Source organism: Lactuca serriola, chromosome 8, assembly GCF_051521515.1.
Source record: "Lactuca serriola cultivar US96UC23 chromosome 8, Lser_US96UC23_V15, whole genome shotgun sequence".
NCBI classification, from domain to species: Eukaryota; Viridiplantae; Streptophyta; class Magnoliopsida; order Asterales; family Asteraceae; genus Lactuca; species Lactuca serriola.
The window spans coordinates 71,896,641-71,922,203 of record NC_136415.1 but is presented as its reverse complement, the minus strand read 5'-3'; the positions used below and the strand labels follow the sequence as shown (position 1 = coordinate 71,922,203).

Genomic DNA, 25,563 nt, shown 5'->3' with positions numbered 1-25,563 from the left:
CCTCAGATTCCGTGAAAAATCAAACTTTAGCAGAAACCCTTTGTAGCTCTTTACTCTGCAAGCTTATACTTCATCTCCATAGGATTCCTTAATTTATTTTTTTAACTTGGATCGATTTGAGTAGGTAGGTACCGTTGACTCTTTTCTATCATTTCTTCATTTCCATTAACGAAAGAGTGAAAACAATAAGAAAGTAATTATAATCCTTTATATATTTACTCATGTTTCAGAGTTTCATTATTAGTCATCACAGTTCTTAACACTATCACATCCTAACCCGTAAAATAGGGATATTTACAAAACTGGTCACCTGATTTTGTAAGATATAAATAAATGATCTAGTTTTTGGCGATTTGCAAAAATACATAAATAGGGCATTTGGGATTTCAGAAAATACATAATGTGTATTTTATCTCATTACAAGGGTCACTGTTCAAAAACTCTATCTATCAATTTTCGAAATGACAATTATAAATTTTCTAATATTACTGATTTTACCACCAAATGTCACATTTTGATGCTATAGTGTCTTATCTACTTTCCGTTTGTTATGTTTCGAAATGATAATTATAAAATTCTATCGAGTACCTCCTTAGTTTTGATTAATAGGGCCATTCTTAATAGGGCATTTGGGAATTGGGATTTCAGTAAATATATAATGTGTTTTATCGCATTGCATGAGATACTTTTCAAAAACTCTATCTACCAATTTTCAAAATGAAAATTATAAAACTTCTAATATTATCGATTTTTCCACTAAATATCACATTTTGATGCTATTGTATCGTATCTACTTGCCATTTGTTATGTTTCGAAATGACAATTATAAAATTTTATCAAGTACCTCCCTAATTTTGATCAATAGGGCCAGGTCGTTGTGTAAAACATCGAAAAAAGGGCCATTCTATTAAGTACCTCCCTAATGTTGATCAATTTGTTATCTTCTTATTTTGGTTAATTATGTCCCAATAATCAAGTCAAGAATAATCAAATTTAAAACATACATGCAAACTTTTATTAGTGTTTGGTTCTTGTAGATTGTATCAAAAGATATATTAGTTCTGGTATTGGCACATAAAGATCTAGATAGAGACACAACACCATATTTTGGGAAGGTGATTTAATTTTATGAACTTTAACAGCAGATGGTTAGCATAGGTCATGTATAAGAACTTTTTTCTTCCGCACTCGACTACATAGAAAGATCATTAATGGGGTCTGCTAATATTCATGAATGTATCCTCATACTTGCCAACTTTTGAAGTTTAAGAACCAATTTGACATCAGAGGCGGACTTGTAGCTATGGAACGTATGCATGCGCTCTTATTAATTATTCGATATCCAAAACAAAAGCACAAAAAAGTAAGAAAAAGAAAAAAACAAATTGTCAACTCATACTCGAGCGCAATACACAATCAGAATTGACTCTCATCTCTCTGTTGACTCTCTGATTGATCGCAGCCTCAATATATCTGTGCTCCAGTTATTCATTCTTCTATTACTTAATTAGGTGGTTTTCTCTTGTCTCTATTTGATTAAAGATAACTTATATTGGTAAACAATGACTAATAATTATAAAATGATAAACTATAACTTAAACATTAAATCATTGGTTAGTTAGTTATGGTTATTGGTAAGCTTAACGTTCTTAACAATTAGCTTTATTTTCCTTGATAGTTTGTAAGAAAGTTACATAATATTAATAATATGAGTGATCAATTCTTAAATGATAATTCAGTAACTTATGTAGATAAAAATATATTTTTAAAGTTCACGATAAAGATACACGGACCACTTTCAACATAGGAACATAAGACGAGAGCAACTGTATACTACTTTTTTGATATTAAGTGTCTTTTTTTAGACAATACATTTTTTTTTCTTAACTTGCTTCAGTGTCTCAAAAAATAGATCCTCAACCTATCTTTACACCCAAACGATTTTTCATCACTAACCTGACCTGATTTAAAATACCACAAATGGTAATCAGTAAATGACTAATAATGAACTTCCAAAAGTATTTGGTGCTTAAACATAGCAATACAAGAATTCAATAGTCATTTTCCTCCAAATTCCATTCATTTATAACATACACAGCAGCATATTAACTTCACGGATTGTTTAATTTGATCATCTAACTACAGCAACTCAATAACTTCACAACGCTGACTAAATTAGGTCAAAATACGATTATCACAACCCGGATCAACATTTTTTTAACCCACTGATAAATTTTACTTAATAACTTATAGAAAACTTCATTAACACTTCCATTTCTTTCTCGGTAATTTATAATTAATCAGTATAACAGTTTGAGGAACATACCTCAAATTCCCAGCAACGTCACACTTTAGCAAACACCCTTTCTAAGCTCTTTACTTTGGAAGCTTATGCTTCAATTTCCAATAGATTTCTTCTAATAATTTTCTAAGCTTATACCTTCCCTTCATCATTGACTCGTTTCTCTCCATTCTTCATATCGATTAACGACGGAGTGATAATAACAAGAATATATTTATAATTCCTTTGATCAGTCATCACAATTCTACACACTATCACCTTAAACCCTTAAAATGTGAAAAATATCACAAAACACCAAAATATTAGGAAAATGTTTTTTTTAATAAAATTAACATATTTTTTTACATAAATGATCACATATTTTATTATGGGATCATGTAAAATCATCCTTTGCTATGATTTCACATTTTTAAATGATTATACCACCAAAGATTAAAGATAAATAAAAAGTCATGTCTTCAAATATTGCGAAATATATAATATTCCATTTATTTTATTTTTTTGAATTTTTTTGTGATGCACACCATTGTAAAAATGAATTTTGCAGCATAATATATATATATATATATATATATATATATATATATATATTGACAAGTGTCATGCAATTAAAACCCCTCATTAATGTTATATATCATTTATCATGTCACTTGTCAATCTATTAATTATTCATTTCAAATTTCAAATGTTAAATTTCCCACTCTAATTTTATTAAATTAATAATTGATTATTCATTTTAAATTTCAAAATTTAAAATTTCTCCCTTTAATTATATTAAATTAATAACATTAGATTAAAAAATAAAATAAAATTAATATAAATTATAAAATGATATAACTCCACGTATTTATTTAAATTAACGATTATAATTTTATATAACTAAAAATATCTCTTAAGTAATAATTTATTTAAAATAATTGTATAATAATTTTGATTTTTTAATACGAAAGTTTAATTAATTTTATAACCGTGGTTATCACGGGTTATAAACTAGTATATATATATATATATATATATATATATATATATATATATATATATATATATATTTCACATAGATATTACTGCAAAGTATAAGGTTATTTGTGTAACACATCAAAAAAAAGACCATATTCTTAAGTAGTTCCTTATTTTGATCATGCTTGTGATCATCCTATTTTGGTTATGATTGTTGAAGTCAATCAAAGTCACAATAACCAATTTTAAAACGCGTATTAAAACTTCTATTAGTTCTTGGTTCTTAATGACTAGGTGTGAGACCCGTGTATTACACGAGTTTATTAAAAAAAAGTTAATATCATAAACTATGATGAATAAGAAGGTAATTGAAATACAAAGTAATAAAAAAAACTATTGACATATTGTAAATAATTATTAGGAATAAAAAATTTTGAAATAGTTCTTTGAATGAAAATTAGATATCTTATTTCTAAGGTTACTGTTATACATTTGTATTTAAAAGTAGTTATTTCATCAAGGGCAAAACAATCACATTTATTGAGAAAAACTATCGAAACCAATTGCATGTTTTGTTTAAGGGAAAATATGACCAGAAAATACATAATATATAGTTGTAGTCGGATGACTTTGGAAGTTAGATGTTATAAAAAAGACTTTATATTTAAATTAAAAAAAAAAAACAACAACACTACTTTCCTACACCCCTTTACATTGATAATAAATATGAAATGACAATTTGTAACTAAATAATTATAAAATTTGAATACATCCTAATGTGTAATAGTATTCTGTAAAGAAAAAACTAAATTGCAATAGGAAACATTGATATTTTTGTATTTTTCTGTATTTTTTTTATAACATTGATATTTTTGTATTTTTTTTACAACACATACACACAGCTAAACAATGTATTTTTGTTTTGGAAAAAATGTTATATATATATATATATATATATATATATATATATATATATATATATATATATATTGTTAAAAAGTTTACTGCAATTTTATAGATTTTTTCCAAAGTTTATTGTTAAATTATAATTTTTTAACAAAATATGCAAAAAATCACATTTAAGGAAAGTGCAATGCTAGTTTCTGCAGAATTTTGAAGTTTTGAGAATTGTAAATTTTAGTTTTTTTTGGAAAATATGGCAAAAATATGACTTACTATAAAATACTTATTTGAGTAGGGGTAAAACAGTAAAATTTGTTCCCATTTTTGTATTTAATTATAACACATTCACATGGTAACACATTATACTATCAATTTGATGTTTAATATAACACCATAACTTTTTAATATATTTGAACCCAAAAAAATTAAATTGGCAGAAATTTATTATTTATAAAATTACAATGCTATTTTTTGCTTAGTTATGAAGTTCTTTTATAATTCTCATCTTTTTTGGAAAATAGGTAGAAATTCATGGGTAAATCAGTCACACGCAGCATAACAATATACTTTCTTATGAAAAAATGTTAAAATAAAAAATCTATAAACTACAATGCTACTATATTTTGCATATTTTCTACAGTTTCATTGTTTAATTTAATAATTCTATAAAAAATGTAGAAAAAAAATGTTAACACGGCAGAAATGTGACTCATTATAAATTAGTTTTTAAGTCGTGGCAAAATAGTCAAATTTGTTGTCAATTTTGTATTTGTATTTTATACATTTCTATACGGTTGGTTGACAAGGTAAAACAACATAGAGACTATAAAAATCACAATCATTAATCATACATTCACAAACAGTTATTTTATACATAATTTGATGTTTTGTACGTAAGTCAATCATCGTTATTTTTAATTTATTAATATTTAAAATGGTTTCAAAATATTAAAATCATGTTCTATTAAGTCAATATCAATGATAAAAATATAATTTTGCACAATAAATATAAACTTCAATAGAATGAAAGTAAATAAATAACAATGTACTTTGTATTTTTGATATTTGATTTTTGATTTTTATGTTTCATTGATAATTTTTATGAAAAAACACAATAAAAGCCAACGATTACCATTGTTATAACTCCTTAAAATTTTTTAGTTAAATACCCTATTAACAAAAATTTTGAAAGCACCATATTGTAATAAAAAAAACACAGTGTTGACAAGTTAAATAACATAGAATGAACAAATTAAATAAAATATCATTTTGACTAAAAATTCCTTTACTATATGTTTTGAGTGTTTCCTATTAAGTTTTTTATTCATTTTTAAGTTATCCAAATAACAAAAGAAACAAAAACGGTAAAAATAATCAAATTTACTAAAAAAATAAAAATTTTCATTATTACAAAAAAATGAGCATTTATTTTACTATCTTCACAAAAGTATAATGTTGTAAACAATATAACCATTTGGAATATTTTTACCGTCAAAAGTTGACTAAAAATAAAATACCATTTTAATTTTTATCATTTTCACCAAAGTGAATTGAAAAAAAGCACCCCAACATTGATTTCCACTCAAAATTTACAAAACGGTCATCTCGTCTAGATGAGAATATTTGTTATTAAAAATGCCTATTGTGACCTTTTTAAACTTGACAAAAGGCCTGAAAAAATATCATTTTAGCTGCACAACTTGCCTGCAAAGTAATGGTGTCAAAAATACCTGATTTACATCCATTTTTACATCCATGCAAGCAAAATCACATTTTGAAAAGGAGCATTTACATAATTTTGATAAAAATCTTACTTTTCCTATTAAAAAAATAATAAAAATGAGCACTATTTTAACATTTTCACCAAAGTAAATTGCCATTTTGTCATTCGCTCCAAAGTACATTGCTATAAACAGAACATTATTTTATTTGGATCTATTATATTTTGATTTATGGCAGGTTGAAAACAAAGAGCATCTCTAAAATAGACATGATGATTTATGACCAATATTATATAGTTTTCTTTCCAGGGCATTTTGGACATTTAAGTAATAGTGAATGGTTACTACCATGAAGAATGATGCATAATAACGACCCTTAGCCTCAAAGATGCCATGATCATCGAACAGGGTGCCATCATCCATGCAGATTACAAGGCATTTTGGAAGTTAGTAAATTTGAAAATAAAAAGAAAAAATGTTAAATTATGAAAATGACGATCAATATATACCCAAAATTTACGTGTTGAACACATAGCTTTGATGAGGCCTTACAAATGAGGCTTAAACACCTAACCACCTGATGCTCAAGCTTCTCAAATTGGTCTTCATTTATTTGATTCCCATCAACTCCAAATTTGAATTGGGTTTATGAGTTCACTCTTTGAAGTTGAAAAATACGTACCTTTGCTATGATTAAACTAATATATATGAAAATCCGGAATCATTGAAATGACAGTAAGTGTTAGAACCATCTTAATTAATATTGTAAAGTTGTATGGTTGCTGATTTATAAAAGTGAGAACATTATGTAAACACATTGAATTTTATTCATGAATAGTCTAATATAAATGCATCAAAGGATTAAACATAATAAAACTTTTGGGTTGTGACAGGAGCAAGGACCCTCAGTACAGGATCCTACGCCAATGTGACAAAAAGGTTGGCAATCACTATCCTTATGACAAGGGTCGGGAATCACACGATCGCTCATAGCATGACCATTGTTTTTAGACGTAGATTTATGGTTCACTACATATCCTCTCTCAGTGAAAGCATATGACATCTACATACCTGCAAAGTGTATCTCGTTAGCATTGAACTCTGTTAGTTTCTGAAACTACAGAAGTAGAGAAACAAATTGTAACAGGAATGGAAAGCAAGAATACGACAAAAAAGACAATCTTTTAGTGAAAGCATCCGCCTCAAAGGAATCAACTTATGTCTGTAGGTTCAATCATCGATTGCCTATGAAGACATATATACAAGAGAAAATTCATATTAGTGGTACAAAAAAGGAATCCCAATAATCAACGCTAATAAATGCGAGAAAATTCATATTAGTGATACAAAAAGGCATCCCAATAATCAACACTAATGAACGCATACTGTTTTAAAGAACATTTATGTTAGGAAACGTAACGTATAATCTTGTCATTAAAAATTTGATCTTATAATATCATTTATATATTTTTCTTACCTAATTAGGGTCGAAAAATAGAATCCTTCCTTCCAGATCAGCCAATCCATGAATTTTCGGTTTCATACCTTGTTTTAATTGGTTTTATATTTAATACAAAAAAAACCACAAAATTCCATGTGGAATTAATTTTATTCAAAAAAAAAACCACAAATTTACATGTGGCAAAAGGCTTAAGAATATGACAAGTGGCAAAAGTATTTTCATTTATTAGGGAGGATTTGTACCAAAAACCTATTGGGTCAGGTATGTTCACATAAAGAAGATCTTGATAAAAATGGAATATTGTATTTAAGGAATAAGATTTAATTTTATGAAGAACTTTTAAAGCATAGGGTTAGCCTAGGTCATGTATTGGACCTTTTTGCTTCCACACTTGACTAGGTCTTAAAGATCATTAGTAGGTTTTAATATTAATTTGTAAATTTATTATCTTGCTTAAGTGCAAAAACCATTTTGATATTGAAAATAAAAATATTGATTATGATATGTTTTTTCTTTTTCCTCTGTTTATTGAACAAGTAAAAACTTGATCTTGGCAATGCTTCATCATGAGAAATGAGGTTGGGATCTGAGTAACAAACAATTTTAAGTTAGGATGAAAAAGAAAAAAGAAAAAAAAATGAAAATACCCTAACAAACGCCAATAATGAATCCAAATTCCCAAACACTCCCTTTCCAACAGCCTTGTTCTGATTTACTCCCTTGTTATTGAGTCTTGACAAAAAAAAAAAAAAAAAAAAAAAAAAAAAAAAAAAAAAAAGGGAGGAGATCAGAAGACGATGATACGGGATTCCAAAATCCTGTAATCCGACTATCAAGTAAGTGAGGAACGATTCAGATGACTCCAATTCGACCTATATTATTATGTACATCGGTCCCCCAATACCCTTTCCATATCATCACACTCGTTCTCCCATTCTCTGTCAATGCAATTGTTCGCCATTTATCTGTTTTTGATTTCATCTTATGCTGTTTTCCTGTTTTCTGTTGAATAGAGGAATCGGCCCTGATTTTAACATCATCAATCTGCTACTTTATGCATCTGGCTTCTTCGGTTTTTCCCATCAAAGGAACCAATTATGCAAATTGTCTTTGATTCGAGATCTCTGTTTAGATATGCTGTTGTCCTGTTGAATATATGATACCCAAATTTATCTGTGATTTTCCCATTAAAGGGACCAATAAGGCAATTAGGCCGCTATATTTTCCAATTCCAATATGGTTTACCTTTTACATAATCCAAAGTCTGATCTGTATATGTTTACAGTTCACATACTAATTAATATCATTATCAATGAGTTACTGACTTATTAGGCTGTGTTAGTGTTTTAGTTCATATAGTACCAGAAGATTCCAAAAAAGATGTACATTGAGCAGCAAACAGAAAAGTAGGGATTCCCTTCCTATTCATTAGCCCAAATTATCAGAAAAAAATGTCATTCTCCCTTGTAGTTTTACTGGATGAAGAAACTCCAATCTAGTTATTGTGGCTTTTAGCCTTTTATGTTGAAGCTGATTGAATGAATTTTATATGTTTTGAACCCATTTTGATCTATTTGTTTATCCTTCTTTATCTTAATTTAGTTACTTAAGTTGATAGCAATCTAGTTGGCATTGATATTCTGCTGATTCCTAGTAAAATATATGAGATCCTACTTTTCCAATTCACAATCCTGAAACTTGATTGCCATTTATTCCAGAAAAAAATGAAATGCTATGGAAAGAATAATTGGATTAAAAGTCGAAAAACTGCCTATAATTGGTCCCCGAAATTAGTTTGAAAATTAAAAGTTTATTTTGAGCTTTTTAATTGTATGCCAGTGCAAAATATGTTCTATGCTGAAGTGGGATCCTCTAATGGCATTATTTGATCCAGCTCGGGATATATCAGTGATGTTCAAACAGTAAGAATTTTCCGTGCTCTTTATCTCAAGTTTGATTGAAAATAGTACAGGTTTTGTAAGGAAAATATCAAGGTAGTAACAACTAACAAAGTTTCTATTAGACTAGGAAACAAAAAATTATTATATGTATTGTATTGTATGTTTGTAGTTCTCGGGGTACCAAAACTGTAACATTTGTTATTATATATATCATAGTGTATGATGAATTCGAAAATGTGGTGTTCCTCAATGAACCAAAGGAAACATATCCTACACATGTCGTTCCACCATATTAAGGCTCCACTGCTACACTAGACTCATGTGAAAGCTCAAATAGAGAACCTTCATCTACCTCCTGCTTGATGACTTTATTATTAGAGAACAACACAGAAAAAGTCATTGTGGTAGATGAAGTGTAAATGTTCCAACCCTAAACAACAATCTACCAAAAAGCCTCCCTGGATTCATATCTTCAATTGCAAGACTGAAAAAGTAATCTTCAATAGCATTATCCTGCCATGGAAAACAACACACTTATGATTCATATGTTTGGGTTTATATAATTACTCATCGTATATTGAGATGTTGGGTTCAATTAATAAAGTTATAGTTTCATTTCGAAATCATTATTAATAACAATAACCCAATAGCTTAAATCTTTGTTGCACTCCAAAGATGTCTAAACTAATTCAAAGCTAAAAACATATACATCAACATTTTCATTGCATATTCCAGAGCTGTCCGAATGATGTGCAGGAAGACAAAGATGAAATAATGTTCTGAAGTTGAGGAAATAAGCAGGTTTCATATCAGATTATCAGGTGCTTTGTGCACATTAACTTATATAGATTGTAAAGCTACACTAAAGTTGCTCGATAAGACCAATACTCAAAGCCACAACAAACAGTTTTACCAATATATCTAAAAACAAATTACAGAATAAATTAGTCAGACTTTTTACACAGGATCCAAAGTTTTTATATGTTAATTAAAGAAACATTTGATTTATCTTACAACCCCTCCAAAGCTCTTTTTTGCAAGCTCTCGTACGATTGTAGAACAACAAGCTACATGGGTTGGAAACTGACTATCGGATTTGCAGGATAACACACGAGATACGACCAACAAATAAGGTGCAACTTATGAGAAAGACAATTGGGCCCTTCAACATTGTTGGTGAAAGAAGAAAGGCACATAGAAGGAACCTTAGCTTCTTGTTTTTAACAAGCTTGGGAATACATGATGAAGACCTTTGATGTATTTATTATCTCTTTAATCATGTCATTTGCCTGCAATAAACAAATAAAATGATGCAAGGGTTGAGTTAGAATATATATGATAGGCTGATATGCATGTCTACGATAGTGCTGAACAGCTTCATTATGTGGGGCACTTCATCAAACCAATCATGTAATCCACCGAGCACCTCTATTTGGTCAAGGTCATTGACATCATTGAAATAAATTACAGTATTTCTATTATTACATAACCTACTTCTCATCTTGGAGTTTTTAACTAAATAGCAGTAGTTGTAAAAAGTATTTACCAAAACAATGTAGTTTGTAAATTATTTACCAAAACATGGTAAATAGAAGGAACCTTGGCTTCTTCATGTTTTTGACAAGCTTAGGAAAAAGTGATGAAGTCCTTTGATGTATTATCTCTTTAATCTTGTCATTTGCCTGCAACAAAGAAATAAAATGATGCAAGGGTTGAGTTGGAATTTTGATAATACGCATGTCTATGAAAGAGCATTAGCCTCATTATGTGATAATAAACTGACACCATAGATCACATCAATCATGTAATCCACCTAGCACCTTTAGCTGGTCAAGGTCATAGACATCATTGAGAACAATTAGAGTATTTCTATTACATAAACCTACTTCTGATCTTGCATCTTCTTGCTCCCTTGATGTGTTATGTTAGACTATAATATCGTGGTAGTTGGAGGCAGTTATATATGATGTGCCTTACAGGTGATTGTTCGCTCTGCTGTGAGTCACACCCTGTCATGATATAGAGGTGGTGCTTTCCTTTGCTGTATAAATACAAAGTGTAGTCATATGAATTAGCTAAAGCTTATATACCAAGCATTCTCTTTCAATACTCGATGTATCTTACAGTATCAAAACCTAGGATCAAATCAGGAGTTTTTACCTTGATATGCAATCACCTTTGCAATCTGTTTTTCAATGTATGATGCGCAGTGTAATCGCATTCATAAATTCAGAGTGCAGACTATATGAACCGGCAAAGAGTTGAGAGATATATGGGTGTATGGATCTGATAGATGTTTTATTTCCATATAATATTGATAGAAGACTTAGAATTATCTTGGATCATAAATTCCTTAGATGCATCATTTGCCTCATCCCAAAATTCTGAGCAATCTGTTGCAAATTTTCTTGTTTGCACCGGATCATCTTTACTTTTTCTAGGAACGAGCTCAGCTGCAAATGAAGTCCAATACCCCTTTATGGAAAATGAAATGATATTGTATGATGGACTCAATGATGTGGTCTGCCTCAATGAACTAAAGGAAACATATCCCACGTGTGTCCTAACATCTCCACCATATTCAGGCTCTGGTACCTCATTGGATTCCTGCCAAATCTCAAACCGAGAATCTTCTTCATCTGGATCCTGCTTGATGCTTATATCCATCCACATTGTTAGGTCCTGGGTAACAATACGTATTAAGAACCCACAAAAGTCATTGCACCAATCATCTGGAAGATGCAGTATAAACGTGTCATCATGAGATTGAATATGCTGGGTATATAGGTCCCATTTAACATGTGGGTGACGCTTTGTAAATGTTTTTCCCCTAAAGAACCTACCTACAAACCCCTTTGGAATCTGCTGTTCAAGAACAACATTGATAAAATGATCTTCAATAGCATTTCCCTGCCATAAAAACACATTCATGTATTTGTATGTTTTGATAAATATATGATAAAGATCGAAATTCAAAAGGTACGTAGAGTAGAGGCAAACCTGGAGCATGGAGTCTAGTAATATCTCACCAACAAGTGGACCTACTTTCTTGTCCCCCCGAAGTGAGACTTTCCACAACCATTTACAGTTTGAAATATCTCCAATGCTTTCAAGTGAGCCACAAAAATCTGCTATGACAACGGCCATACTTGATGGCAGCTCCGACAACTCTACAAGTCCTTGGCACCATGAGACGTTGAGCCATTTGAGCCGAGGAAGTCGGAAGCAACTAAAACTTAATCATGAAAACTTATTTCCTCTTAGATCGAGCTGTTGCAAGTTGGGCAACTCTAAAACATTAGAGCCTAGGTCTTTATCTCGCAAGTTGAACCAGTGCAGATCCAACTTCCTTAAGAAGCGGAGTTCTTGCCAGTTGTTAAAAAACCCTAACCGACATAAACATTCTACACCAGGAAGATTGCTGCAACAATTAACAAAAAATTTTGGACAAGATTCTATGTAGGATGCAATTTCATTCCCACTATTATCCAAATCAAGATGTGGTAAATTCTCCATTTTCTGTTGTTGGATCTTTGGAAACTTAACAAGTTTGAGGTGTCCTTTGAATGAAAGGGTATCAAGTTTCTTTATTCCCCTAATCGGTGGAAACATCTCAAGACTGGGACAATATTCTATAGATAAGAAAACAAGCTTTTCCAAGCATCCAAACGATGGATGAATTTCTTCTAAATACCCACATCCATTAAGAATGAACCTTTCAAGATTTGGAAGTCCAATAAAATCTGGTGTCATGATTAGGTTATTCATATCACAAAGTTTCAATAACTTCAAATTTGGCAGCAACTGTTTAATAAAAGTGCAAACAAGTCAAAAATGTATAAAACGTGACAAGATTTGAAGGAAAATGGCACACACACACACGCATAAACTAGTTCCTTCCATCCACATATGGAAATCAACTGAATCAACTGAAGTGTTCAGTTATTTAATAAAATATCTATAAAACATATAAGAAAAACAAGATAATAATAGATCTTTAAACCCAAATCAGTGTTATCAATATTTTATAATGGTCTTTAATCAACAATGACTAATAGATCTTTAAACCCAAAAGGTAACGTAATGGGTGTATGAGTTGGCTGTTCTAAAAATAAATATATGAGATGATAACTTGTTGGAGGATGGGCTTTACATAAATACCATGTACTACAATGACTAATTAATATGTCAATAAACAATTTGTTTTTTGAAAAGTTTATAGTTATGAAGACAAATGGTATTCATAGAATAAAGGTCCAAGCTTTTTAATACTATAGATACTTGAAATTTACTCTGGATTAGTCATTTCAGTAATTCATCAACTTTGTTTTCTGATATGAACCCACCAAAGTTGACAAAAGTCTATCAGAGGCGCAAGAAGCATTCTCCGGGGGCTGTTTAGTACTTTTCGTAATTTAAAATATTTATGGTAATTATATGGTATTTGATTTTGTTTAGGATTTATCCTCTTACTTGAACCATGGGAAAACCAGACACCCGATCTGATACTGCCGCCTGAAACCTCAACAAGGATCCGACTCTTGATAAGAATCTAGTAGATTTTCAAACACAATCACTGGAGCGGTTCGAGAAGGTGGATCAAGAATTGGTGGAGATGAGGGCAGAATCGGAAAGTAGACAAGCAATTAAGAAATAATGGCCCTCCTACTTAGGGCATCGTAACCACCACCACCACCGCCTACGCAACCAATTCCCCAGGTGACCCCTCCAATTGTTACAATCACTAAGGTGGCTGCTTCTATTCCGCTAAAAACTGCCTCCAGGGGTTGGCAACAGCCACCAATCATGCAACCACACATGCAATCGCAACCCCAACCTTCTTACACGCCACATCCTCCTTTCTGTTCGATGAACAAAGATTCCTTGGACCACCTCCCTTCACCCTGGGGACGGTTCCAACAATAGCAAGTTTAAATCATACACCGGTGATGGATGGGGGATTGAGATCAGCACTTTCCAAGAAGCAATCACATGGGACCAACCATGGCAGCCACCAATCTCTAACCAAGGGCAAGGAAGGGGCCACTGTGAAGGCAACGACGTATATGGGTGGGTGTACAAGGCGGAACGGTTTTTTGCAAGGTTTTGAAAACCGGACCGGACATTGAACCGGCCGTCTTACTGGTCCGATGGTTCAACTGGTCCGACCGGTCCTAAAACCCGTAAAAACCGGTGTATATATATATATATATATATATATATATATATATATATATATATATATATATATATTAATGATCCATAGTCTTTGAGGTTTGAAAAGGATTATGTTAAACAATGGGACAATCCTATAGTATCCCACATCGAAAGATAAATAGAATAAAAATTAGTTATTTGGAGTATAAAACGTATGAAGTAAAGGTTTTACATTAAGTAATCCTTATACTTCCCACATCGGTTGGAAGTAAAAACAAAGGTAGCCACTTGCTTATATAAAGAAGGGTCATGCAAATTAGTTCAGCCGGATCCATGCGTTGGGTCCATCAACCGGCGTTTGAAAGTTTAAGTTTTTTTTTTTCTTATAATTTATAAAAACCGGTTTTTCGTTGGTTGAACCGGGCTGGTTGAACCGGTTTTTTGGTGAACCGGACGGTTTTATCCGGTTTGAAAACAAACGGTTTTTAGGCTTGAGAAAACCGGTAACCTGACCGGTTCCCGGTTGAACCGGTCGAACCGGCCGGTCCGGTCCGGTTTTCAAAACATGGGTTTTTTGATATGCAGGGCCTAACCACATTAGGAGAGCGATTACAGACAGTAGTGTTGTGCCTAGAAGGTCCGGTACCAGCTTGGTACCATTGGAATGAACATGGGACACCATTTCAAAGTTGGGAGGAGCTTAAACTCAGGATATTGGAACGTTTTCAGACTTCTTAAGTGGGTGACCTATATGAGCAGTTTTTAGCCATCAAACAGGAGGATAGGCACAAAATTACATGGGGATATTTGAACAGTTGGCGGCTCAACTAGGGGGCATTCGCCGGAGGGTACTTTCGTTAAGGGACTTAAGCCAGATTTGCACAATCCGGTTAAAATGATGCAACCTACAAGGCTTGGACAAACGATTAAGTTGGCCTTGTTGATAGATGAAAGTCGAATGAGTTAATATGTGGGGCCAAACAAGGGCAAGTCAAGAGCAATGGGTAACCATTCTGCGACGGGTGGGGAACGACAACATGGTTCGTAGGCCCTCAAGGACACCTCAGGTGCAACTAACTACTAGAGCCCCTTCTAAAAGAATGACAAACGCGGAGTTTGCAGATACTAAGGCCAAGGGCCTTTGTTTCTGCTGTGGTGGAAAATTTGCATCTGGCCATCGTTGTCCTGACAAAACCCTTTTGCTGGTCGACGTTGAAGAGGAGGAACCCGAGAGGCAGGAGCATGTGCACTTGGACATGGTCTCAATGTCGGCGAGTTCGATAATGGGATTCACGACACCCCATACGATGAAGCCGTGTGGTATGATTAGTGATCAGGAGGAGGTGGTACTCATTGACAATGGTGCCACCCATAATTTTTTTGTCATTACACATTGTAGGGTGATGTGACCACGTCCTCCGGTAATCTGAAGCGGTGGCTCTGGGCGGTTACAGAGTAATCTTGGTCATTCCGGGAGACCTGCAAGGTCACAACAGAGAAGAACAATCTCTCTCTCTCTCTCTCTCTCTCTCTCTCTCTCTCTCTCTCTCTCTCTCTCTCTCTCTCTGAGGGAGGAGCTCTTGGAAAAATGCTAAAACGGTCAAGTTAGTGGTTGAATTGAGAGTGTATGGTTAGAGCTGAGAGAGAATGACTTACTCTTTAAGGTGGCGGAGGAGACCTTTTATGCTGGGACCTCTGGCCAATACATGGGACAAGGTCGTCAGCTCCGATAGGATCTAGTGCCTTGATTGATTAATCGTGCTCCTTGTTGTGCCAGAGCTGACGATTGGTTCAGGTAATAAGGTAGTAAAGCTCTGAGCATACTCCTTGTCGCTTGGAGTCATTGGATTTGTCACGGAGTGGAAGGCCCCCGCTGAGGGCTGAGCCTTCAATGTGGGCGTCCGGCTCTAGAGGGACGCCCGTGGCGCGAGACTTCGTTTTGGCGGCTGCAATGGGAGTAGCTTGGTCTGGCGGTCTTCCATGACGCCTTTCAGCAGGGCTGGGCGCAGCTTCTAGCCCGTGCTAAGGGCACATTATCATAGGGCTTCTAGGCTAAGCTGTGAAAGGGCTTCGCAAGATGGGGGTTATGATGGGGAACGAGAAGTGAGATCACAATAGAGGAATATGTAAGGGTATGGTATTAACTATTAACCCTACTTGAATACCAGTTGGTTAATGACTTTTACCCCCTTGGAACTGGGCAGCAACAATATCATATTTGGCATGAAGTAGTTGCATACGTTGGGCGATAAGAGAGTGAATTGGTAGGAATTAACAATAACCTGTTACGGTAACCAAAAAATGAGTAACATTGCGAGGTGAACCCGACCATCACTATTCTAGAAGTTCAGTGTTCGAATCTCAATCCCAAGTTCATCCCACGCTCGATGAACTCGGGACTGAGAGCGTTAACGTTCGACCCTATCGGTTCCCACAATTACAAAAAAGCAAGAACGTACGACTAGTGGATGTGATGATCACAGTGGAGATCATACAGCTGAGCTCTAGCCCATTCTCCAATCCATTTTTACTTGTTAAAAAAAGACAGCAGTGATGCTTCTATGTAGATTATCGTGCCCTGGCAGTTTTGGACAAATTCTAGATCTCGATTATAGACGAGCTATTGGACGAACTTCACGGGGCAGCGGTTTTCAACAAACATGATCTAAAATCAGGGTACCATTAGATTCGGATGAAACCGCAAGATGTTCCAAAAATGGCATTACGCACACACGAGGGACACTACAAGTTCCTTGTAATGCCTTTCGGGTTGACAAACGCTCCATCGACATTCCAGTCGTTAATTAATAAGGTTTTTTACCCTTTGTCTTTTCAAAGATATTTTGGTTTACAACAAAACAATGGAAGAACACCGGGGGAGCACCTCAAAGTCATTTTTGGCTGCCTTAAAACCGAGAGGTTGTTTTTCAACAGAAAGAAAAATGTGTTTTTGACCATGGGAGGGTGGATTATTTCAGTCACGTCGTGACCAAGGATGGGGCCATGGCTGATCATCTGAATAAGATTTTGGCTATGTTAGAGTGGCCGATTCCCAAGACTCTTCGAGAACTTAGTGGGTTCTTGGGTTTAACCAGTTATCACAGAAAATTTGTGCAATGATACAAAAGAAAATTTGCAAGAGCCTTAACAGATCTTTTAAAGAAGGATAAATTTGTTGGGAGTAACGAAGGAACCCATGCATTCCATTAATTACAACAAGCCATGACTCAAGTGCCCGTTTTAGCCTGATTTCTCCAAAAAGTTTACAGTGGAGATGAACGCATCTGGTCAAGGGGTAAGGGCAGTACTAATAGAAGAAGGCCAACCCGTAGCTTATTTCAACCGAGTATTGGGTAGCTAAGCCCAACTCAAATCGGTATAGGAGCGCGGGTTAATGGCAATTGTACTGGCGGTACAAAAATGGTGGTCATATTTGTTAGGACGCCGATTTACAGTATTGACCGATCAAAAGAGCTTGAAATTTTTGCTTGACCAGGGTTTGGTGGCCGGGGAACATCAACGCTAGAATTCAAAGTTATATGGGTTCAATTTCAAAATCTTGTATTGACCTGTGGGAGAGAATGGCGCTGTTGATGCGTTGTCCAGAGACGCGGAGAGGGAGTTTCCTTGTCGGCATTAACGGTTTCTCGGATTAGCAACCATGCTAACTTGCTGGCTAAATTGAGCCTTGACCAGCACATTTATGATATTCAGGCGAAAATTGATTCAGCTGCTGGTGACATGGATGTGTATGAGGTCAGGAGGCATGACAGGGGCATGTGTTGTATAAGGGTATGCATATGGGTAAGCTGGTGATTCCACGAACATCTATCTGGGTCTCTCATGTGTTTCACAAATCGCATGCCGGGGCAAGTAGTGGTCATGAAGACATGTAAAAGACGTACCAATGCCTTTCTAGGGAGTTATATTAGATTGGTATGAAGAGGGATGTGGCAAAACCGGTGGTTGAATGTGCCAGATTTCAGTGCAATAAGTACTCCCATTTGGCACCGACAGGGTTGCTCCAACCGTTAAAGCTACCAGAACGGATCTAGGAAGATTTAACCATGGGGTGTTCATCAACCATTTTTTGAAGGAGCTATTTAAGGACTCGGGTACAACCCTAAAATGCAGGACCGCGTACCATCCGCAAACGGATGGCCAGACATAAGTCGTCAATAGAAATTTGGAAACATACTTGTGGTGTTTTTCTTCCACTCAGCCAAAGGAATGGGTGAAATGGCTACCATATATGGGTTGCGTATTGGTATAATACTTCATACCGCTCTTCTATTCGAATGGCCCCATTCAAGCTACTTTATGGACGAGATCCACCGCATTTGATTCGATATGATTCTGATATTGTTGTCACATTTGAGGTGGACAGATATCTACAAGCAAGGGATGAAGTTCTCAAGGAAATTAAGTTGTATCTGCTCCGGGCACAGTAGATTATGAAGACTCATGCTGATGGTAATAGAAGAGATGTGGAATTCGTGGCTGATGACTTGGTTTACTTGAAACTATGACCATATCGGAAGGTTACGGTAGCTAAAAGCACAAACGAGAAGTTGGCTCCGTGTTTCTATGGGCCATTCCAGGTTCTGACTCGAGTGGGCAAAGTGGCGTATAAGTTAAAGCTTCCCGATAATGCTTCTATTCATCCGGTTTTTCATGTTTACTAGCTTAAGAAGGTTGTCGGAAGTCAAGAGGTGCTCACAACCCTTCCCGAGGAATTGACTGCCACGGATGATGGGATGCTGGTTCCAGAAAAGGTGGTGCGAAGCAGAATACAGCGAGGTGTTGAGGAATGGTTGGTCCAGTGGAAAGGCTTACATGAGGAGAAAGCAACTTGGGAAGAGAAAGAGTCGGCTCAGCGACAGTTTCCCGAGTCTTACCTTGAGGACAAGGTGATATTTCAGAGAGAGGGGGGGAGGGGGTTATTGATATGAACCGACCAAAGTTGACAAAGGTGTATCAGAGGCGAAGAAGAAATCAATAGGGGCTGTTTAGTACTTTCCGTAATTAAAAATATTTATAGTAATTATATGGTATTTAATTTTGTTTAGGACATATCCTTTAGGTAGGAGGCTTAAATAAGGAGGGTTAAGCCCCCATTAGGGTTAGACAAGTTTTTCACAGTTTACATTCTGTTTGGAGACTTCCTGATTCTCAAAATTCAGGCTCCCCTTTATTGATTAATCAAAGCATTAGGTTATCTTTGATTCTGTTGTTAATCTGGTCTTATCATTTTCATCTATTAATTAAATAAAGTAATAAACAATACAAATTACCTTACAACCCTCCCAAAGTTGTTTTTGCAAGCCTTCGCACAATATAAGACAGCAAAGCTGCCTTAGTGGAAGGTCATTAGACAATGATAGTTGACCACCTCTTGAATCCATATACCGAAGGTTCTTCATGTTTGCAGAGTAGACCGTAGGAAGATCTTGTTCTTGTTTTTTTGTTGGGTGAAACCGAAAATCCATTTTTATTGCTTCGATCTTGTCAAGTTCCTGTGATAGAAGAACAAAATGGTATCAGGATAGATTCAAAATTTTTGTTTATACATAAATAATACATCATGCAAAGCTAGCTTAACCATTACCGCAGTTGCACCCATAACACATATCTTAAAAATATCTTCCCTCTTCCAAACTCTACTATGTTTTTCAGGATTCTTGCGGTGTTCACCTCTAACGATGTGGTGTCCCATTTCTTGCACCAGATCATGCATATCAAACCTTCCATTGGAAATAGTTATGAGAGCCTTTTGTATCAACACCTTCACTCCTATAACAGGATGAAAACCACAAGCATCAAGCATCTCCATTGCCCTATCTTTCTTCTCCCACCTAAAAAAACATGCTATATCAAGAAACAAGTCTTGCTCAAGTGGTTTAAGTCCATCAAAGCTGACTTTTAGCGCTTCCAAAATATTATCATCCGGGATGTCTTTCAGTCTGGCTAATGTACTCCTCCACTCATGAATGTTTTTGTCACACAAGAAAGAACCGATTACTGTAAGTGCTAATGGAAGCCCACCAGCATAAGAGACAACCTCTTTAGAAAGCTGCCCGTAATCTTCCGTCCATCTGTAATCCCGGCATGCATGCTTGCAAAAGAGCTTAATAGACTCATCATCGTTTAGCAAGCGAATATTGTGCATCACATCTACTCTGTGTGCATTTAATAAATGCACATCTCTTGTTGTGATTATTATTCGACTTCCTTCACCAAACCAATCATGTGATCCAGCTAACGCTTTTAGTTGGTCAAGCTGATTGACATCATCTAGCACAATCAAGACCATTTTGTGGCACAACCTATCCTTTATCATTTGTCTTCCTTCCTCAACTCTCTCTATTGTCACTTGCTTTTGTTTCAAAACACCAAAAATGATTTTCTCTTGCAATTTTTCCGATCCATTTTTGCTTGATTCCTCCCGGATATTTTTTATAAAGCAGCAACCATCAAACTTGCTAGAGATTTCATCATAAATAGCAGACACAAGAGTAGTCTTACCACCACCCCCGACCCCCCATATTCCAATCATGCGCACGCCACCTGAGCCAATTTGTAACTTTGATTTCAGATCTTGCATGCGAGCCTCTATTCCAACCAGGTTTTCATTTGCACTTTGAGTTACTAGATGCAGCCTACGAGAAATTGTGTCAACAATTTCTTTGATAACCTTTGATTCATGCCTACACGTTGGACATACAAGGATAATCAACACATGCTCACATTGACGAAAGAGGTAACGTTTTTCATGTTCCATGAAATAGAAATAAGGGATCATAATCACCATTAAAATTTAATATTTTAAATAGAAGTTGAAAAGTTAAATTTAAAGGTAGTTTGTAACAATTTTCTCGGGAAACATCGAAAATAGTTTCATATAACAAAAAGTGAAGCAAGATGGATGTGTTGCGGCTTGAAGCGAGGCATCAAGTATGCTATTAGAATCAGAACTTAACGAAGTCCATCAAAACTTAATTTAAGGTTATTCATAATCCTAGGACTTGATACATATCTTTTAACTTTACCAAAATGATAAATTGATCTAGTAGAGCCTGTGATTATCTAGTTCATCAACATCATCGAATAATCAAAACATTTAGATAAAAACTTCTAAGATACAAGTATACATGTGTTTCACAAAAACAATGAAGAAAATTACCCATTGGCAATGTGCTTGGATTCCCATCCAGAAATGTTACTTGCATCCATGAGTGCTTTTCTCCAAGATTCAACATTGTTCTCGTTCTCCAACTCATGTTTGGAAAATGTTTCTCCATATTTTCTCTTTTGTTTTCGCACATCAGATGGATCCACATTATAAAATATGGGCAAAACGATTTGGTTTCCGGTATCCTTGCATTTCATGATATGTGCAAGTTCATGTAAGCACCATGAAGAATCTGCATAGTTTTCAGAGAATATGATGACAGCAATTTGTGATTCTTCTATAGCATTCATAAGGGATGGACCTATCGATTCACCCCGAGGAAGTGTTTCATCGTCCTTGTAGGTGTAGATGCCTTGTTGTTCAAGAGCTGTGTAGAGATGATCTACAAAGGTCTTGCGGGTATCCTCTCCTCTAAAGCTAAGAAATACATCATACTTCCATGATTTAGAAGAAAATACCGGAGCGGAAGGGGAAAATGATGATGATGATGATGATGATGATGCCATTGATGTGTTGATATGTTGCCAGTATGTGGTTTGAGCACCTCAATGAAATGAACTTTATACAGACAGATGTGAGTTTCCAATAAAACCTGTTATCATATAGAAAAACCTTGTCAGAACTCATAATTGGAGTAACCGGTTACCACTAATTTAGGTGATATCAGTTGGTTTTAACACAATTACATTATACATACTAATATTTTGCTTATAGCTGTATGTTGAGATTTTTCTGAAAAGACAGGGTGAAAATTTCCCAACAACACCAAACTTTAGCATAATCCCTTTCTGAAATCTTTACTTTGCAAGCTTATACTTCAATTTCCATAGGATTTGTTCCTTTAATATCTTCTTTCAACTTGAATCATTTTGAGTATGTGGATGCTTTGCCTCTACAACTTGACTCTTCTCTCAAGTCTCTAGATTGGTTAACCACAAAGTGAAGATAATGGAAAAGTAAATATAATTCCCTTATCTTTATAATCAATTTTCATAGTTTCAACATTTAACCACCACACTTTTACATTGTACATTCTCACACCAAATTTATTGCATCACCTATGCTATTTGTCAGATAACTTATACCCCAAAATTTCACCAAATACATAAATACCATCTCTGACCTACCGTTCCATACAATAAAATATGGAATAAAGTAATACACCCCAGGGATTTTTACATTAAATAATGATATACACTACATCTTTTACCTAGAGTATATATCTTGGTTAACAATTCATTTGTATTGCATTCAAATTTCAAATCCAATGATTCACTAGTATAGTGTGAACAAAGTTGACCACTTTGGTACAAACCAATAATAATGTCATTACACACCCAGCATTTACATTGTTTACGAACAGCTTCTCCTATTTCATGCACAGGGTACACTCAGAAAGTCAATCGAAATTATGTTACTTAATTTCTTAGTTTAGCGGACTCTATCTATAAACATGATTCCAGGTGTTTCTTAATGAAAAAACAAGAAACTTCCCATCAAGACATGTCTATTTACAGGAAAGTTACTAAAAGTATGGATTTCCTATAAACGGTCCCACACTCCCACTTTCATCTTTAAAATCATGATCTTCCAATAATTTTACACATCATTGCTGCCACTTAGTCATTCTCTATGGATAGAAAGGGATATATTCATATTTATAGATTGATGTCAACATCTATCTCTCCTAGGACAGAGGACACTTATAGCCTTCAAGATTTTTTCACTAAGTCACTACATTACAACTTTCAAAAGCCTACCATGTACAAAATTCACACTCATAATCATCATAACGTCTTCATTTACCATTGTATAATCATCATAAGGTCTTCACAAAGCTTACCTTTATGACCTTTTGCTTTACGGCTAAAACCCATAACTTGTATCCGAATAAAAAAATTTAGTATCTTTATTGAATTCCCCAAGTATTTGGTTCTTAAACGTAGTGAAACACAAATTCAAATAGTGCCAAGCTTACTTGGATTTGCTCAAAAAACACAGCAGCGCACAACGGACCAATCCGCCTATTATATTTTATTTTTGTATCGACAACTCATACACATATCATTAGGCTCATTTACTTCCAAATTCCATTCGTTTATAACATACACAACAGCATACTAACTTCACGAATTGCTTAATTTGATCATCTAACTACACTAATTCAAAAGCTTCACAGCTTTGGACTAAATTAGGTCATAATACGATTTCTCACATTCCGAATTGACATTTTTTTCACTGTTTGATTAAATTTACTTAATAAGTTATATAAAAACATCATTAACAGCTAAGCGCTTCCATTTCTTTCTTATTGATAATTTGTGGCTCATCAAGTTATCAGTTTAGGGAACATACCTCAAATTCCCAGCAGCACCAAACTTTTAGCAGACGCGCTCACTAAGCTCTTCAGTTTGCAAGCTTATACTTCAATTTCGGAAAATTCCTTCCTTAATTTCTCTTTCGAACTTGGATCAATTTGAGTAGGTCGGTATCTTTTCTTCTATCGTTGACTACCCTCTCTCTCAGTTTTAGAAAGAGTAGGAAAAAAAGTAACTATAAATAAGAGAACATTACAATTTTGTTCTCTGAATAATTTTTTAAAATTTTTTGGTCATAAAATAAAGAGTAAAATAAACGAATGGTCCCTGTGGTTTGAGTTAATTTACATGTTTAGTCCTTAACTTAGTTTTAATTCGGACCGTCCTATAGTTTGATTTTGTTACGATGTTGGTCCCTAGCGACTCAAAATGACCAATATAGCCATATCTATTATTTTCATTGTGTTGTTTTATTAACTTATTAAATAAAATTTTAAAAGAAATTTCTTATTAGATATGGCCCCTAGTCTTTCTAATATTGTGAAGAATGAAAGGGAAACCTAAACCACCGGCGACACCTCAGTTCCCCCTTCCTCCTTCTCCCCTCTTTCCGGTGCCACCTCCACAATGCCACTGAAATCGCTACCGCCGACGATGAAAACCTTCACGCAGTTGCCTGGTGTTCATGGGAAATGCGTTGCTCACTCCTCCTTCCAATCATCTTCCCCCTTTTACCCTGAATCAGCGAATCATCCAACAATTATCTGTTGCCCTTCTCCTCTTAACCAATGACACCCACAACCCACCTCAAACCCGTGTCAGCGGATCCCACAAGAAGAAGCAACCTATTGCAGGAGACCCGACGTCCGACGACCAAATCAACCAACGATTTCTGGATTTCGATTTCTTCACTACATGTTTAATCTAAGGTTTAAAATGTCAGACTGAATTAACGTCGAATCATTCCAAGGGCGGAGGATGGGGAACGACTGGAAGCTTCAAGTTAGACCCCTCCGATCCACCAAAATGAAAAAACCAAAGGGAGAAGATTGGATGAAGTAGTGTTGAATTGTGGTTGCCCTTTGTTAAACCTTTAAATCGCAAATCTGTATGTAACAAATTTTCTAATTATTGATCAATCTATCGAGTCTCAATGACATAATATGTTCTCTTGTGTCGATTCACCTAGGGGGTGTTTGGCTTATCTTTTGAGAGGCCAAAAGTTCTTTTTGGAAAAGATAGAATGCAAAAGATGTTTGGTAAAACCATTTTAAAAGTTACTTTTTGATTTTTTATATAAGGAAAATTGACATTTTGAAAAAGTCAGGAAATGCTGTCTTTTTATAAATTTTGTCAAAATGACTTTTGGCTCTAAAAAAGATAAGCCAAACACCCCCCTAGATTGTATTTAGGATTTTTGTATCTGCGATTTTTGTTTCAACGATTTTGCTTTTGGATTTGAGGCACAATTTCAATTTTAGATGTATTTCAGATTTATTGTTTAACTTCACATAGATTTATGGTTGGATTTAAGGTACAAGTTCAATTTTAGATGTATTTTAGATTTATTGTTGAACTTTACATAGATTTATGGTTGGATTTGTGTTTAATTTGGGGTGATTTATATGGTACTGGATCTATGGTCAAAGA

General features: G+C 34.5%; 1 protein-coding gene and 1 long non-coding RNA gene across 4 annotated transcripts; one reads left to right on the top strand and one right to left on the bottom strand.

Annotated features, from left to right (window-relative positions):
* The first annotated feature begins 7,910 nt into the window (after positions 1–7,910).
* On the top strand, positions 7,911–9,481 carry LOC145066300 (uncharacterized). The gene is made up of 2 exons (XR_013688725.1): positions 7,911–8,181; positions 9,185–9,481. It is a non-coding gene; the product is annotated as an uncharacterized LOC145066300 (long non-coding RNA).
* LOC145066299 (TMV resistance protein N-like) lies at positions 9,371–22,532 on the bottom strand. 3 transcript variants are annotated; one of them, XR_013688724.1, is made up of 6 exons: positions 21,587–22,532; positions 20,012–21,110; positions 19,698–19,919; positions 10,846–10,928; positions 10,452–10,535; positions 9,371–9,759 (listed from the first exon to the last, which is right to left on the bottom strand). XR_013688724.1 is itself a non-coding variant. In XM_079013518.1 (5 exons), exons 1-5 carry the CDS (start codon positions 22,099–22,101, stop codon positions 10,523–10,525), a joined length of 1,932 nt encoding a protein of 643 aa, XP_078869644.1. In that variant the 5' UTR covers positions 22,102–22,532; the 3' UTR covers positions 10,032–10,522. The 3 variants fall into 3 exon arrangements, 2 of the variants coding, with proteins under 2 accessions (XP_078869644.1, XP_078869643.1); XM_079013518.1 differs by lacking the exon at positions 9,371–9,759 and having other exon boundaries at positions 10,032–10,535; XM_079013517.1 differs by lacking the exon at positions 9,371–9,759 and having other exon boundaries at positions 10,032–10,535; positions 10,793–10,928; positions 21,587–22,530.
* Between the last annotated feature and the right edge of the window lie 3,031 nt (positions 22,533–25,563).

Excerpts from the sequence above, each read along its gene's own strand:
- LOC145066299 (XM_079013517.1), bottom strand. The coding sequence starts at position 22,101 with ATGGCATCATCATCATCATCATCATCATCATTTTCCCCTTCCGCTCCG. Across the intron at positions 19,920-20,011 it reads GTGTTATGGGTGCAACTGCG|GAACTTGACAAGATCGAAGC; the intron begins GTAATGGTTAAG and ends CTTCTATCACAG. Across the intron at positions 10,929-19,697 it reads AACTTTGGGAGGGTTGTAAG|GCAAATGACAAGATTAAAGA; the intron begins GTAATTTGTATT and ends TCTTTGTTGCAG.